The 16,675-nt window shown below is 38.6% G+C and overlaps 2 protein-coding genes across 2 annotated transcripts; both read right to left on the reverse strand.

Annotated features, from left to right (window-relative positions):
- Nucleotides 1-166: 166 nt before the first annotated feature.
- On the reverse strand, nucleotides 167-2,675 carry LOC103434086 (folate-binding protein 1-like). The gene is made up of 4 exons (XM_017331919.3): nucleotides 2,380-2,675; nucleotides 1,114-1,472; nucleotides 493-821; nucleotides 167-377 (listed from the first exon to the last, which is right to left on the reverse strand). Exons 1-4 carry the CDS (start codon nucleotides 2,438-2,440, stop codon nucleotides 263-265), a joined length of 864 nt encoding a protein of 287 aa, XP_017187408.3. The 5' UTR covers nucleotides 2,441-2,675; the 3' UTR covers nucleotides 167-262.
- Nucleotides 2,676-6,958: 4,283 nt separating this feature from the next.
- LOC139195089 (disease resistance protein RPV1-like) lies at nucleotides 6,959-7,957 on the reverse strand. The gene has a single exon (XM_070820282.1). The coding sequence runs from the start codon at nucleotides 7,955-7,957 to the stop codon at nucleotides 6,959-6,961; it is 999 nt and encodes a 332-aa protein (XP_070676383.1).
- Between the last annotated feature and the right edge of the window lie 8,718 nt (nucleotides 7,958-16,675).

Below are 16,675 nucleotides of genomic sequence, written 5' to 3' on the forward strand. Positions count from 1 at the left end.
ACTTCTGTACAAATTCCAAATTTATTTCCCTCGTAACTGTTGGATAGTTTTGGTTTGTTGCAACGATAGAAGGCTTGAGAAGTAAGCAATGGAGGAGAAGTGCAGGTTCAAGGTTGTAACTTCTGAATGAATGCTAAAACTAATACATCATTCGCAGCTCAAAGAATAGCAAAAGGCACAAACTTTTATAACAATATATTGATCCATCATCTGTAAATAGTCATAACTAAACGTTTTCCCGTACAAGAGAGAAATTCATCTTTTACTTGGTTTTCCTACTTCCTGGACTATTAGGAGACTTCTGGCTTTTCTTGGCTTCAAATTTCCTGATTCGTAGAGCGGCTACATTGTGGCGCTGGTTATGTCTTTTTCGTTTGCTGCACATACACATGAACACAGAAAAGATCAACAGCGGAGCCAAAACGATCCACCCTAGCTACGCTAACAGAATTTCATTATGGAAATTGACATGGCAACAGAGGAAGCGCATACCTTACAAACAATAGGCCTGCTGTAAGCACCAATCCTCCGATGGCCCAAGAAACTCTTTCACTAAATGGCATTTCCCTCCACCGCTGCTGGAATTCCTCTAGCACCCTCAAGCTCTCAGCTTTCTGGGGCACCTCAGATGGTGAAGCCTTCCATGAATCAGCAATCAAATCAAGACTGGCTTTCCCGCCATAGCAAAATGGTTCTTCCTTGCTCACCGATATGTCATCTTTAACGGCAAATCCTGCAGCATAGCAGAACTCTGTGCCATTATGAATCCATTCAGAGGCCCTGCCGCAAACATAATCATTTACTCCACATGGTGCTAGAACCTGGAAGAAAATATTTAATCATCAAAGTCGTTCTCTATTACATCTGGAAGGAGATAAGTTTAATGGATTTAGTTAGCAGTGTCAGTTCAACTACCATTTGCATCATTAACAAAACATTGCACACAAAAGAAATGTTAATACTATCAATGATGACGATACTTCAAGGAAGACCGGTTAGGAGGACAAACCAAGCAGAATGCCACACCCACTCCAACCCAACACTTCACACTCCCCCTTCACTTTAATAAACTGGCAAGGAAAATCTTGGACTGGAAATAAGCCACCCACATACCTGTGTTATTGCATCCGTAGAGTAGTAAGCCTCAGCACAAGCCTCAAAAACCCTGTCACAGAAAGAGGCACATATAACCGGAGGTCCTGACTGCACGCCAATGCGAGGATCACAGATGGAACATTCCAGTAATTCCCATAAATGCAAGCACTCTGGGCCAGCTTCCCCTGATGAAGCCAACTTCCTAACAGATACCAGTGCAGGATGTGTCTGGGCTACATCACAGCAAGTTTTTTTGCGGAACACCCTGCAGAGAGTCAGATCTTTGGATCCCTTGCTTACACGTTTTGGAGGCTTTCCCTCAGAAGAGAATGGCGGGAAACGCCCGCCTTGGGAAATGCATACACTGTCAGGCTTACCTGCATTAAAACGAATTTAGATAACGTTTCATAATAAGTTCTACCACACAATTAATAAAGAAAAACAAAAACTCGATAAAGTGACATATTAGAGGTAGAATTTCTTCCAAAAGCCTCTAGGTTAAAAAATAAACCATGATTAACTATATAAATCAGAGTAGAAGAGCAACACTGATAAGAGAACAAATTCAGAAAGCAAATGCCATTCTGCTGATTAAGGAGAACATGGAACCACGGGAAACAAGAAGCAGATTGCATCCAATTCCCACACCGCCATTACATACGAAAAACGAGCTATGACCATACACTCATAAGATGTGATAACGCAGTCGAGGCACACCAAAGATCAACTTATGCGAGCTTTAATATAAAGCATGCCCCTCCATGGCTTGTCAACTACAAATATAATTAACATAGAGCTCCACATCCAAACTGATTCTAGCCCATCTCAGCTTCCTCGAGCCGAGTCTGTTGCATCCGCCACACCGGAACTACTGCTCATATAAAACCTATATTTTGACACTCTGGGGACAGGGAGTCTAATCTAGTGTGAGAAAATGAAAACCCCAATGTTGCAATTCTCATGTAACAGCAGCAATCCAGTGTTTCTGCATAAACTGCACCGATTAAGTGCAAAAAGAACAAGGCTTTCTGAATCCTAACTAGATTTTGACCAATACCCAATATCTATAATCCAGAAAAGAAAAAAAAAACAAAAACAAATTCATGATGTCGTTATTTTCATAAAAAGATGATAATTTTCGATGGCTGAAAAGTTGGGATAATATGAAATCGACCCCAAAACTGTTCGTCGAATAATTTCAACACAGAGCTCCCGAAAATCAAACAATTAGGATCTGAAAACAAACAAGAAAATTGAAATATATATATATATATATGTAATTACCAGATAAAGAGGGGACGAGTGTATTGAGAAGGAGCAGCAGGATCAGAGACGCGCAACCCATTTTTTTGGTCAATCGGTGGTTTATTCCATTGAGCTCCTGGAAGACTCGGAATCAGAGTATTGACGGAAGTGAGGCAAGAGAAAATTTGACTCGCTGAGAACGGTGGCTCTGTGGGTACACGATGACCCGGTTACTAAAGGTCCGTGTTGATTGACCCAACTTGCTAACTGGGTTGAAGGGGAGACTTGGGCTCAGACTGCAGGTGCCAGCAAAGTTGAACAAGATCGAGGTCCATATATGTGTCCCTTTCGATTCTATACTAGTTTTTAGGATCTGTTTGGTATCTTATTAACAAAATTTCATCGTTTTTTTAAAACATTTCTTGAAAACAATTTTTATTTTTTTAAAACTCTATCTTTGGATCTCTTTGATGTTTTTATATAATAGATTATTATTTTTAGTTAGTTTTTAGTCAAATTTCTGAAAATACCTACCAAAGAAGTTTTAAGGACTAAAACTTAAAAAGTATTTTTGAGTTAAAAAGTTGGATTTAAGGATAGTATCAAACAAACCCTTAATTTTTTTAGAGAAACTAATCAGAAGAGCTTCAAAAAAATTAATCTAAAAAAAAAGCATTTAAACAATTTTATTTAATAGTTAGAACAAAAAAACTAATTTCTTAAAAACATCTCTCAATGTCTCTCACTCCCTCGTACTTTTTTTTTCCAGAAAGGGATCCTCTCTGGATCCCTTTTACAAAATTCACTCAATCAATCAATTCGGATCTTTGAAATTTGATCCAACGACTACAAACAGAAACCCCTTTAAAAGTTATAATAATTTTAATTGTTGGATCAAATTTTAAGAGCCCGAATTAGATGATTGGATGGATTTGATGGAATGAATCTGAAGATGATCCATTTCCCTGTTTTCCAACTTCTTTATCTTCTTCTCACACAAAGGCAACGAAGAAAATTCATGAAAGAGTAGAGGGTAGGAATGGGCAAATACCCATTTGTTATAGGTAACCGCGGTTACCCTCCCATTTAAATTAAATGGTTACGGTTATGGGTAACCGTTTAGATAAATAAACGGTTATGGGTATAACCGCTTACCCGCGAAATTTAAATGGACGGTTATGGGTATTAACCGCGGTTATAAATGGGTAACCGTTTACCTATTTATTTTATATATGTAAAACTAACACAAACCATGTTCTCGATCCAATAATACTTAGCACCCAATAAATTAGCAAGAAATTCATCGGTCATTCTCTTAATAACACTGCTACAGGAATGATGATTCTCATCATAAAGGAATTGGCCAAATTAATTTAAATTCCTTGTGGGTAATCATGAAATTGACAGAAATGCTTTGACATAAATGTCTTCTAAACAATTTTTGTAACCCAATAATGCTTAGCAAATATTATATTTACCTTCATTGGTAACAGTTAAAAATATCGTCCGTAAACTGTTATTTCAATTATTGAAATGGTATAAGGACTTAAAAAAATTAAAATATGGAAATGTATGATGAATATACCTATAACGGTGTTTCATTGTAAAAAAAAAAAAAAATTATGACAAATTTTTTTAATTTTAAAGTTGTTAAAAAACATGTAGACCGGTGAAAAATGGGTAATGGTAAAAAAAAATAAACGGGTTAAAAAGGATAAATGGGTAAACGGGTATTAAACGGTTACGGTTAAATGGGTATGCGGTTATGGGTATGGGTATAACCGTTTAGGCAATTACCCAACGGGTAAACGGTTATACGGGTATGAGCATAAACGGTTATGAGTAAATAATCATGGTTACCCGCCCACCATAACCGTTGCCCATTCCTAGTAGAGGGGTGAGGACAATGTGTGAGCGAGAGATGATGGGACGGGTGAAAGAGAGATAGTTGACTAGGGCGTGGTATACGCGCGTCATCTATCAGGGATTCACTTGTAATATGCGAGCTTTAGTTGTCAAGAGAATATTTAGGACTGGTTTGGTATTGCTATGCTTTGAAGAAAAAAATTCCTGCTATATTGTGAGAATAAGCAATTGTGATATAAAGCAACATAGTGTTTGGTAATTTTTTTTGTAAAAGTGTTTTTGGAAAAAAAAAATATTATAGTGTTTGGTAAAATTTTAAGTAAAACAGCTGTGACTGTATGAAATGACAAATAAGAGTATAATACTAGATGTGCCATAAATTTAATTTTCTTAACAAATAAATGTGAATTACTAAATATACTTTCTTTGTAAAAGAAAAATATTTATAAACTTTATCTTAAATATTAGTTAGTATGACAAACAACTTCCATTGAAATATTTTAGACTAAATAGCTAGGATTCATTAGTACAATATTGTTAATGTACTTAAAAGTAGTCTAATTAGATGCATTCATTAAACTTGCTGTTATTCTATTTCTTAATGTTTCTATCTCATGTGATTTTTCAACTTGATAATTTTGGTATTCTTCATCATCATCACTATTATCGCTCTCTTCACAAAAATTCCTGAGATCATCAAAATGACAATCACGTTCAAAATACCTTCGTATGTAGCGTATGCTTCATCTTCATTTACCAAAAAAAAAATGGCATCTTTCATTTAACCAGAATGTTAAGTCTTCGTTCCCTCTATCCGCAGTATAGAAATGGCGAATTCCCTAACTAAAAATTGGGTTTTGGGTGAGGTTGCATTCGCACCAGGGTATCGGTGGGATGGAGAGGTCATGCCACTCCAACCCCAATTCCTCCATCATTACATGTCTCTCCCAAGAAACCATCCATCCCTGTCTCTACCCATCCACTATCTCTCTCCTCTCTGCAACACACTGAACCGAATTCAAGTTTTTACCAACCCTTTATCATTTCCCTACTTCTGTGTAATACAAAAAAAGAAACCTAATTCAAATTCTTCATTGCTGCAGCTCTTTCTCGGCACATTCGTTAAAATTTAGATAAGTTCAGTTGTGGGTATTTAAAATATATCAATTTTTAGCTTGAATTTATCGAATTGGATTCTGGGTACCTCAGCTTTTCAGCCATGGCAAGTTTAGGAGGAGATTGGGTCAAGAGGGTAGGTCGGGGTTCAAAAAGGGGTTAGAATCAAATTATATAGGAGTTTTGATGTGGTAGGAGGTGGAGGCTTGAGCTGGGAATGAAGTTTCCGTTAGTGTCCCTTGATTTAGCTGGATGTTTTTCTCTTAAAAAATGCTGAACAGAAGCAAAACAAAGATAGAAGAAGTTGAACCGAAAAGTTTTTCTTTCTTGTTCACTCGTGCAAAAATCTTGCAGAGGAATAATTTGTACTACTCTGAAAAATGCGCACTAACACTGCTTTACATTTAACTGGTAGCCTTAGCTTTAGGACCACACAAAACACTACTTTTAATCTTAGTCACTCATCAACCTAATTACATGGATCAAACACCACATGGCACTCATGGCCTTACATCATTTTAACTCTACACTTGGCAGATATACTCAAATGAATACACACATTAAACTCATCTTATTTCTAATACTCAATCAGCTAGAGACTTATAATTCAACAGTTTCATGTTAGGGATTGGGTTTGGGGCGACGAGTTGGGAGTGAACAAGTGAGAAGGGAGAGAGAGAACCATTGAGATGCTAGAGCAAGGAAGAGGACGACGCGAGAGTTGAGGGTAGAATCGGCATTTGCAAACTTTCATTAAACATTACTGTTCACCTGTGTTTTTAAGATAAAAAGCTGGTTTTTGAAAGCAGCAAATAGTTGCTTCTACTTTTCAGCTGTTTTTCGTAGCAATTTTGAAAATAAGTGCTTTGTTACTGAGTTACCAAACACAATATTGAGCTCAACTTTTTTTCATCCCTACTTTTAAAAAAATTTAAGCAGTACCAAACTCGTACTTAGACCCATAACACCCATAACTTGATACACTAGCTTCAGACTCGTAACTTGATCGACCACCTTTGGAATCGTCATCTTGTCTAGTTTCTTCTTCTACTTTTGGTTCTCTCGACATGAAGACACGATCAAATTTGAATTTCTCAGCATCTTCGGCATACAACAGGCATATACCACAACTTTCCGCCTTCATATCGACAACGCGTCGGTTGTCTTCATCCGACGTGTTGTCTTCATCCGACACAACCTCCAGGCAGAAGTCAACAGAGGCCCCATTGGCAAGTTTGTAAACATTAGGGGAGCATTCTTCTTCTACCTCTTCAATTCTAAAGGCCTCATTCCACACATACACGTGATGTTGGTCGTAATAGTAGTTCATAGCTGCCTCTCGCATACAACATTAATTTGATGCCAAGGAGTGTGCTTTGATGGAGCACTAGTTTGCCTCTCGCATAATTCTAATCTGTGCTTCTTCCATTATGTTGCTTCTTGCATTATTATCCAATTTTGGGCAATTAATAAAACGTTTGCAAAAACGATCATGTTGAACCCAACCTTGTGTGAGTGTTGTCCTTGTACTTGACACTGTCTTCAGCGACGTGCAGCCTTCAGCTTCAACATTACATAGCACTGGGAGCTCTGGTAAAGATTGAAGCTGCTTGCAGCCGACTAAGCCGAGTTTAGACTACCGAGAAGCTTGTTTGATGCTTGCAGGTATGCTCCTAACCTTGGTTCCACTCAGATATAATTCTTGCAATGAGGTTGAGCAAACGAGACCATCAGGGACATCCTTAAGGTGCTTGCAGCCACTAAGGTCTAAAGTTTGAAGACTAATTAGGTTTTCAATAGACGAATGAAGCATTTCGATAGCTGTCCTATTCAAACTAAGAGACACCAAAAGTTCCATTGGCTTCAAGATTTCAGGGAATTTGGAAAATCTAGAGCAATCTTTGAGATCAAGTCTCTCAATATATTTCAACTTGCAGATGTTACCTGGGATACTTGAAAGCCTTTTGCAACCTTGTGGTTTATTATGTTTGAGCGCAGGGAGAAACTCGATTAATGAGGGTAGCTCTTTAACTGTTGTTCCACTTAAATATAAGAACTTCAAATGTTCCATTAGCTCTAAGATCTCTGAGAAGTTTTCAAGTTCAGGGCACCCAGAGAGATCGAGTTTTTTGAGATATTTCAACTTACAAATGCTCTTTGGGATACTTGAAAGCCTTTTGCAACCTTCTAGTTCAAGTCTTTTGAGAGAAGGGAGAAACTCGATTGATGAGTGTAGCTCTTTTACCACTGTTCCACCTAAATTTAAGCACTTTAAATGTTCCATTGGCTCCAAGATCTCTGGGAAGTTTTCAAGTTTGGAGTAGCTAGATAGATTGAGTTCCTCCAAATATTTCAACTTACAAATGTAGGTTGGTAGACTCACAAGTCTCTTGCAATCAACCAATGATAATGTAGTTATATCCTTGGGAAGCTCAGAAAACTTGCCAAGAGATGTGCAGCCATCTAGATTAAAACAATCAGAGACTTTCAGTTTACACATGTTGCTTGGAAGTTTATCAAGGTCTTTGCAATAACGTATATTCAAGTAAGAAATATTTTCGTTAGGCCAAACTGATTCAGGCAACTCCTTTATACCAGTTTCTTGTAAATCTAAGTATTTAATACTTCCTGGCATCTCTGGAAGATACTTGAGACTCCAGCAAGCTGCAAGACCAAGACGAGTAAGCTTGTGGAGATGTTGAAAATACCATGGAATTTCAACCAAACATGGACAGCCACAGAGATTTATGTGCACAATTTTTAGACTCCTAGAGAGATTTGGAACTTCAGTTAGATAATGAGAGTGCGACAGATCGATAACTTGTAAGTTGACAAGCATCTGCAACAAATGAAATAGAAATATAAAGAATTAATATAATTTCTACACTTGATTTTATACAAGAATTAAAATAGGCATATAATATAATATACCTAGTTTTCTTTCCAAAGATTCTTAACTTTGATATTGGGCATGTGAAGCTCAACTAGATTTTCCGAAGAAAAAGTTGACGGCAAAGATTCCAGCGGATAATAAGCCCAGTAAAGATAACGAAGAGAATCGGGAAGGTCTAGAGGAGCGGTCAATTGACCACACGAGCTTAGAATTATTAGGTTAGACATCTTTTTGAAGTCTGCATGTTTCAATGGTCGCTCTTCAAGATTATACCAATCAACCTCTATGGCTTTAACATTTGGAGTTTCCTGACAATTAGAAGAAAGTTTAAATGTGAATACATATGTTTTCAATATGTTCAAATGCAACGCACATTTGGAACAAAGAGTATTTGTCATGGTAATGATGCACATGTGTCTTAGTCTAGTCAAATATCCAACGTAATTGTATCCTCCTCTACTTGTCTAAATAAACAAACATTTGTTCATATTCCAAACACTTCCTAACACAATAAATATTCAATCAAATTCATTTTTTAAAATCTCACTTCTTTATTATAAATTAGTTTTACTTTGTTCTGTTATCATATGAAGTTTGTAATTTTTTTTTTCTAAAAAAGAAAAGAAAAAAATTGAATGAATTTGGATCTTACCATGTTACTCTTCAATACACGATAAACATCCTCGTCAGTGAAAGTTCACCAGGATCTTTAATACATTGTTCCTAAACAATTGTCCTTCCCATTTCTTGTAGCAAATCGTGCATCTCTATTATGCCTTCCCTTCCCCATATTGAAACAATTGACATGAGGGACATATCAATGAGAATTCTAATTCCGGTTGTCGCAAAGAATCCACGAATATTAAACATTCGTTTTACCATATCCACATCCTTCCATTTATGAAAACATGCTACATCTAGAAATATCTCCTCATTTTTTTTCCAATCTATCATAACTTATTCTCAACACTTTCTGATAACTTTCACTGGGAAATCGTTTCAGTTTGTTGAATTCATCTTCCCAGTCTTCTTTGCTCTTGCAATTGAAGATCAAGGACCCCAGAACTGTAAGAGCCAAAGGGACGCCTCTGGCATAATACACGGCCTTTTCTGCCGACTCTTTATAATCTTTCTACGAGTACTGTTATTCTTGAAAGCATGCGAACAGAAGAGCTGAAGAGCGTCATTCGGTTTTAATACCTCAACCTCGTAGATATTATCCTCTTCAACTATTTACCCAAGTGTGCCCCTATCTCTACTTGTTACAATGATTCTACTTCCAGTGCCATACCGAAGACGATTGCCAGCTAAACGTTCAATTTGCAATGAATCACTCACGCCATCTAGAACAATGAGGACCTTTGTAGACTAAGCCTTTCTTGAACCAAAGTTGATCCTACGGTCAGAATATGTTCCTCTAATAGCTCCTTAAGAAGTGTTTTTTTCCAAGTGATCTAATCCACCTGCTTGTTTTAATTTCTCCCTAACATTCTTAAGAAAACAAGAAGCTTTGAATTTAGAAGAGTGTATGCGAAATACAGCCTTGGCAACGGTGGTTTTGCCAATACCACCCATGCCCCAAATACCTACAGTGATGCAAGCGTCCGGTGAATGAATGCCTAACAGCAATTCGATCTGCTCGATGAGGCTTTCAATTCCAACAAAGCCCTTTAAATCGCAGGATGATTTGTGGCATAATTTGGTCCAAATATGATCGACAACTTTCTGAATTAGATCTGCCTCCGTCCTGGCGTATAGATGTATATGATTACGTAGAAAAACAATAGTAAGTCTTAAATACACTTTTCCAAATCTTAGCACAAATCAAATTGTCACAAGTTTAAAGAAAATTTATAACTTTAGACAAGTTAAAGGAGAGTTAGTTACCCGTGTTTGTACCATACTTGACCAATCATGAAACTACCGAGCACCGATCAACGTTATACCGTCAAGGACCCAGAAGAGTTTCCCTCCAACCAAGAGGCCAATCATAGCGCAACACGCGTTGACATCAAAAGCCAATCATAGCACGACACATGTCAACATCAGAAGCCAATCACAACACGACATGTGTCAATGTCAGAACAAAGCTAGAAACTCTCTTCTATAAAAGGAGATCATTCTCCCACAATTTTCCTAATGTCATTTGTACTAAATCATTCACTAGTACTCACTAAAGGAGAGCTTGAACCTATGTACTTGTGTAAACCCTTCACAATTAATGAGAACTCCTATACTTCGTGGACGTAGCCAATATGGGTGAACCACGTACATCTTGTGTTTGTTTCTCTGTCTCTATCCATTTACATACTTATCTACACTAGTGACCGGAGCAATTTAGCGAAGGTCACAACTTGACACTTTCTGTTGTACCAAAGACCTTACTGATTTTGTGCATCAACATTTGACACCGTCTGTAGGAAACGCACTTATTCCTACTCTCTTCAACTTTGTCAAGCTGGTTTCCACCATTCGTACACTTTCTTTTGACCAGGCATCCTTCTCTAACATGGTTAGCGAAGGAAGCCATAGCACACAGAACGATACCCCCATCGCGCCTTGTGTGAGGATACGAAAGAAGCTCACTCTTCAAGCTAAAGTCGAGGAGCTGGAGGCTCAGAACAACAATATATCAATGAAGAATGAGATCATCCAAGAACAATATGAGAAGCTCTTTGAGACGTTCCATGAAACTAGGCGTACTAAAACACGCGAGCTTGTTGTCCCTGTGGACATCAACCATCATCTGGGTGCCCCTCAACACGGAGGGTCACTTTCCTTCGACATGGGTATCCCTGATGAGGAGCGAGCTAATCATCAAAACATTGATCAACATGAGACTTCTCTCAACCCAGCTGCTTCGACCCGAAGCAGGAGAAGTGGAGGAAGATACCTCCTTGCAGAAGGGTTGGAAGGATCGAAAGCCTTTTATTGTGACTGCCGATACTTCCTAAAGCAATGTCGAGAGAACCCCCTCCACATAAGCTCGAAGATTAATGACCCAAGGGTTTTTAAAAGACTCGATCCCCTCCTACGACCCAGGTCAACTGCCCATCTATGGAAGGAACGAAAGGTTCTAGAGGAACATGAAGGTACAGGGGACTCGGAGGTATTCCGACAGACTCGCCCTAGAAGTTAGTACGGCGAGTTCAAGGAAAAATCACACGCTCTTGCTCAAACTTTCCTACTTCCAAGAGACGATGGAGACTGACGGAAGAAAATTCCAGTGGTACATGACTTCACTCAGGACCCCCTTGTCCTACAGCTCATTAAGGAAGTAAACAAGTTGAAGGCCGAATGCCAGGCCAAGATACCTGACTGGAACCAACCCAAGCCTGACACTCTCACAAAGAGGATCATCGACACCCCCTTCAAGCGAAGACAAAACAAAAGCTTGGTTTACAACTCTATACTGGAAGGGAGGACCCAATTATACACCTTAACCTCTTTAAGTCCACCATGGCATATCGGATGCACACCGACGAAGAGCGATATCTTCTCTTCTCCTCTCTGGCAGAGCTCTAAAATGGTATTGTCGTCTTCCACCTGAGATAGTAGACTGATTTGAGGAATTACGGAAACTATTTGTCTCTCAACATATCTTCCAGACCGATCGCTTGCATTCTACAGATGACTTGTACACTATTCGTCAGAAGCCAGACGAGTCACTACAAGAGTATGCCGGTCACTTCAGCTATGAGTATTCTCAATGCGTTGAGGCAGATGACAAGACCGCCCTTATGGCCTTCACGGCAGGCCTACATGATTGTTTCTTCAAGTACATGATCAATGTCGACACTTAGAATACTTACTCTGAGGTGATGGCACAAGCTTACAACCACGCCTCTGCCGAAGCAAGGACATACCAAGGGAATCCCCCATATGGTTAACCCATATCAACAAGTGGAAAGTGGAAGTCAAGTTCTACCAAGTAAGGAGATCTTGGCCATTCAGACACCCATTGCATCATCTCCTGTCTCATTTAGCTACTCGCTAAGTCACTAAACGTATTTGTCTCTCGGAAAGAAGAATGATTTTTACTCTCAGCAAGCCCATTACAACAAGATGGATAAAAGTTAGTATCAAGACAACCAGGGGTGAACGTATCGTCGACTATTATGACTATGGGGCCAAGCCTCACTTTTTCAAAGTGGAGGACTAGGTACTGAAGGAAATGCTATTATAAGAAGGCATACATATTACAAATGTTTTGACTCTCAACCGCTTAAGATCTTTTGTCACACAAGCCATTTGGCAAATATTTAAAGAAGAGGGAATTCAAACAACTTCTTCTGAGTTTTTTGCATTCCTAGCACTGGAACACTTGGTCTATGTTGACCTACCCCTATACTCCAACTCAGAGCTTCAACATGCGTACTTTGACACAAAGTATGTGATACTAAGTGTTACAACCAACATGGTTCACATATCGAAAGTATGAATCCCTTCATGCATAGCAAAACATTCATAAGCATCACTCATGTCAATCAACATAAATATCATACATTTCAACATATTCATACATAAACATCATACATTCTAACACATCCATACATAAACCAACTGTACTTCAAAAGGGTTCAACATACTTTATGCCATTCGACACTTGCTACAATGTGCCTCTACACCTTGCCTTTATTCTCACCAACTAGGTGATGAAGGAACTCAACTTCATGCCACCAACCAAGTGATGAAATGTACAACCCATACTCTAATATTATTTGGCAACTTGCCACTCTTACCTTCGTGCCACCAACCAGGTGATGAAATGTGAAGAAAGAACTCATCTTCATGCCACCAACCAGGTGATGAAATGTACAACCCGTACTCTCCTTCATGCTACCAACCAGGTGATGAAATGTACAACCCATACTCTAATATCATTTGGCAACTTGTCACTCATGCCACCAACCAGGTGATGAAATGTGATGAAAGGTGATGAAGGAACTCACCTTCGTACCACCAACCAAGTGATGAAAGCAATTCACCATTCATTCCACCAACTAGAAGACGAGTGGTACAACTTGTACATGTGAACTCCTAGCATTCACAAATAATCAGAAACCCTCAAGCTTTACAACTCAACTAAGGGAGCACTTATACCCAACAAGAGTTATAGTCACCAACAAAGTCTTATTGCAAGCCAACAACAACTTCAGTGCATGGTATACAAAGATCAAGCTATTCAGCCCTCTTGCATTTGCTTTAGACATTTCTCTTCTGTAACAATGCAAACACTACAACTCGTAGAAAGCTTCACACATTCTTCATCAAGATTGTTCGAAGCAAATTCAATTTATATGGTTCATCCAAACCTTCGACTATTACAAGGTATGGCTTATATATGTTGTCTCTCCTACATTTTCAAATTTCCAATTTTCCCACAAAAAAAAAGGAAATTGGGAAATTCAACAAAACTTCATTAATGGAGGACAACCACAAATCTCAAAAGCTTCACATACTCTTGATCAAGACAATGTGAAGCAAAACCAATTTATGGTGCCAACAAGAGCTTCATCAATGGAGAACAGCCGCAATTCTCAAAAGTTTCACACACTCTTGATCAAGACAATGTGAAGCAAAACCAATTTATGGTGCCAACAAAAGCTTCATCAAAGGAGTTCAACCACAATTCTCAAAAGTTTCACACACTCTTAATCAAGACAGTGTGAAGCAAAACCAATTTATGGTGCCAATAAGAGCTTCATCAATGGAGGGCAACCACAATTCTCAAAAGCTTCACACATTCCTCATCAAAACACTGTGAAGCAAAACCAATTTATCGTGCCAACAAGAGCTTCATCAAAGGAGTTTAACCACAATTCTCAAAAGCTTCACACACTATTCATCAAGACAGTGTGAAGCAAAACCAATTTATGGTGCCAACAAAAGCTTCAACACCAAAGCTTCACCTACAAAGCTTCAACATAAAAGCTTCACCTACAAAGCTTCAACTCCAAAATTTCAACTCCAAAGCTTCACCTACAAAAGCTTCAACTCCAAAGCTTCACCCACAAAGTTTCAACTCCAAAGCTTCACCTACAAAAGCTTCAACTCCAAAGCTTCACCTACAAAAGCTTCAACTCCAAATCTTCATCTACAAAGCTTTAACATAAAAGTTTCACCTACAAAGCTTCAACACAAAAGCTTCATCTACAAAACTTCCACTTCAAATGCCAAAAGCTTCACATACCCTTGATCAAGATAGTGTGAAGCAAAATCATTTCATGATACCCATCAAAGCTTCAACCTCAAAGCTTCACCTACAAAGCTTCAACACCAAAGCTTCACCTACAAAGCTTCACCTATAAAGCTTAAATATATATATATATATATATATATATATATTTTTTTTTTTTCTTTCGGAAATTCGAAAATTTGAAAATTAGGAAATTCGAAAATTCGAAAAAAAAAATTGAAAATTAAAAAAAAAAAAAAAGCCTAGACCTCATCTTCTTTATGCCTAACAACTTTCATAACAAATATATATGAATGATGAGTTTTGGGTTACCACTTAGAAAGGAAAACGGTGAAGTTTTGTTACTTTGGAAATTTGGCTACTAGCAAGACACCTCATTCGTCAACTCCCTCGACCGGAGACTTTGGGGACTCCTACCATATGCTACTATACCTCGGTACTTAGAAGGTTTACGACTACTCAGCGACTTGGATCTTTCAAGTCTCCAACCGAGAAATTTTTCTCACTCGGAAAATTAAGGGAGCACTACCTCAACCTATATGCTTCACTCACAAAGCTTCAACATACAAGCTTCAACAAAAGAAAAAATTCAAAGAACTTAATGAAGAAGGCCTTGGTGTATTTAACACAATACGTTGAAATGAAGCAAAGTTTATTTATTGATATCTCCGATAAGTTACAAATATATACATATACATGAATCAAAATAAACAAATAAGATGGAGCCTTCACAAAAGTTGCTCAGGAAAAGTTTCAGCAGTCGGCAGAACCCCAGAAAGAGGAGGCACCAAAGGGTGATCATTTGGAGTCTCAGTACTGGGCAGAACCCCAGAAGGAGGAGGCACCGAAGGTTGATCATTTGAAGTTTCATTACGCGGTACAACCCCAGAAGACGAATGCAATAAATGTCTTTGGAACAAACTTACAAACCTCTGATGATTAAGTAAAATCTAACAATCAGATTCCTGCAGCTGGTCGAGCTTCCTCTTCATGTTTGTAGCATAGTCATGTGCGAGCCTGTGCAACTGTTTATTCTCATGCTTGAGCCATCTGATCTTCTGTTTGAGACTTATCACTTCAGCCGCCAATGATTCAACTTGGCGGGTTCAAGCAAATATGTGTTGTGCCATATTAGACACAGAACCTGCACATTGAACATTGAGAGCCAGATAATCCTTAACAGCCAACTCATCAGACTGTTTAGAAAGTAGTTTGTTATCTTTGGGAGTGAGAAGGTTCCTAGCCACCACTGCAGCGATCATATCATTCTTCATCATAGAGTCCCCAAAGGTAAGAGGACCGGTAAGGGATAAGAAAGATGGGCGCCATATGTTGTCTTGAAGAGGCATGATTGTCTCTTCATCAAAGTTCAAATTAAAACGACGATCGGATGGGCCAGACATTTTCAGAAATGATGAAGGAGAAATGAGGTCCAATAAATCTTTGAAGTACAAAAATAAGGGGAAAATTCCTACAAGCAATAACTCTCTGAACGTACTTCTTGCACACAATTGGTGCCCCTATAAAAGAAAGGGCAACATGGCCGTTGGTTCAAAAATCGAAGAGGCACCACTCTCCGAATTTCGAGAAACATATTTTCCGTAAAATCTGTCGACAATCTCCCCATGCAACATTAGCTCCTCGGGTACCACATATAACTTTGCCAAAGATCTCTGACAAAGTTTAGACACATAAATTTTGAAGGTCCAGTTACCCTACCATTACCCACAAAGGTAAAGGAACAACACCACTGTTTGATAATTGGAAAATCCCTATGTGTGTCAGCCTCTGTGCTCCGTGGCAAGGCAGACTGGCAAAAATGTCTAACATTTACTCACATCGAGAGAAAACACTCTCAACAGGATTACTTGCTCAAAAATCGAAGAATCACCACTCTCCGAATCTCGAGAGCCAGACTCCCACTAGGATTGCTTTCTCAAAAATTGAAGAGGCACCGCTCTTCGAATCTCGAGAGCCAGACTCTCACCAAGATTGTTTTCTCAAAAATCGAAGAGGCACCGTTATCAGAATCTCGAAAGCCAGACTCACAACAGGATTGCTTTCTCGAAAATCGAAGAGGCACCACTCTCTAAATCTCGAGAGCTAGATCCCCAATAGGATTAGTTGTTCAAAAATTGAAGAGGCAACACTCTCCAAATCTTGAGAGCCAGATCCCCAAAATGATTGCTTGTTTGAAAATCGAAGAGGCACAGCTCTACGAACTTCAAGAGCCAGATTTCCTTGGATAAAATTTGTTTGCA

Source organism: Malus domestica, chromosome 04 (assembly GCF_042453785.1).
Source record: "Malus domestica chromosome 04, GDT2T_hap1".
NCBI classification, from domain to species: domain Eukaryota; kingdom Viridiplantae; phylum Streptophyta; class Magnoliopsida; order Rosales; family Rosaceae; genus Malus; species Malus domestica.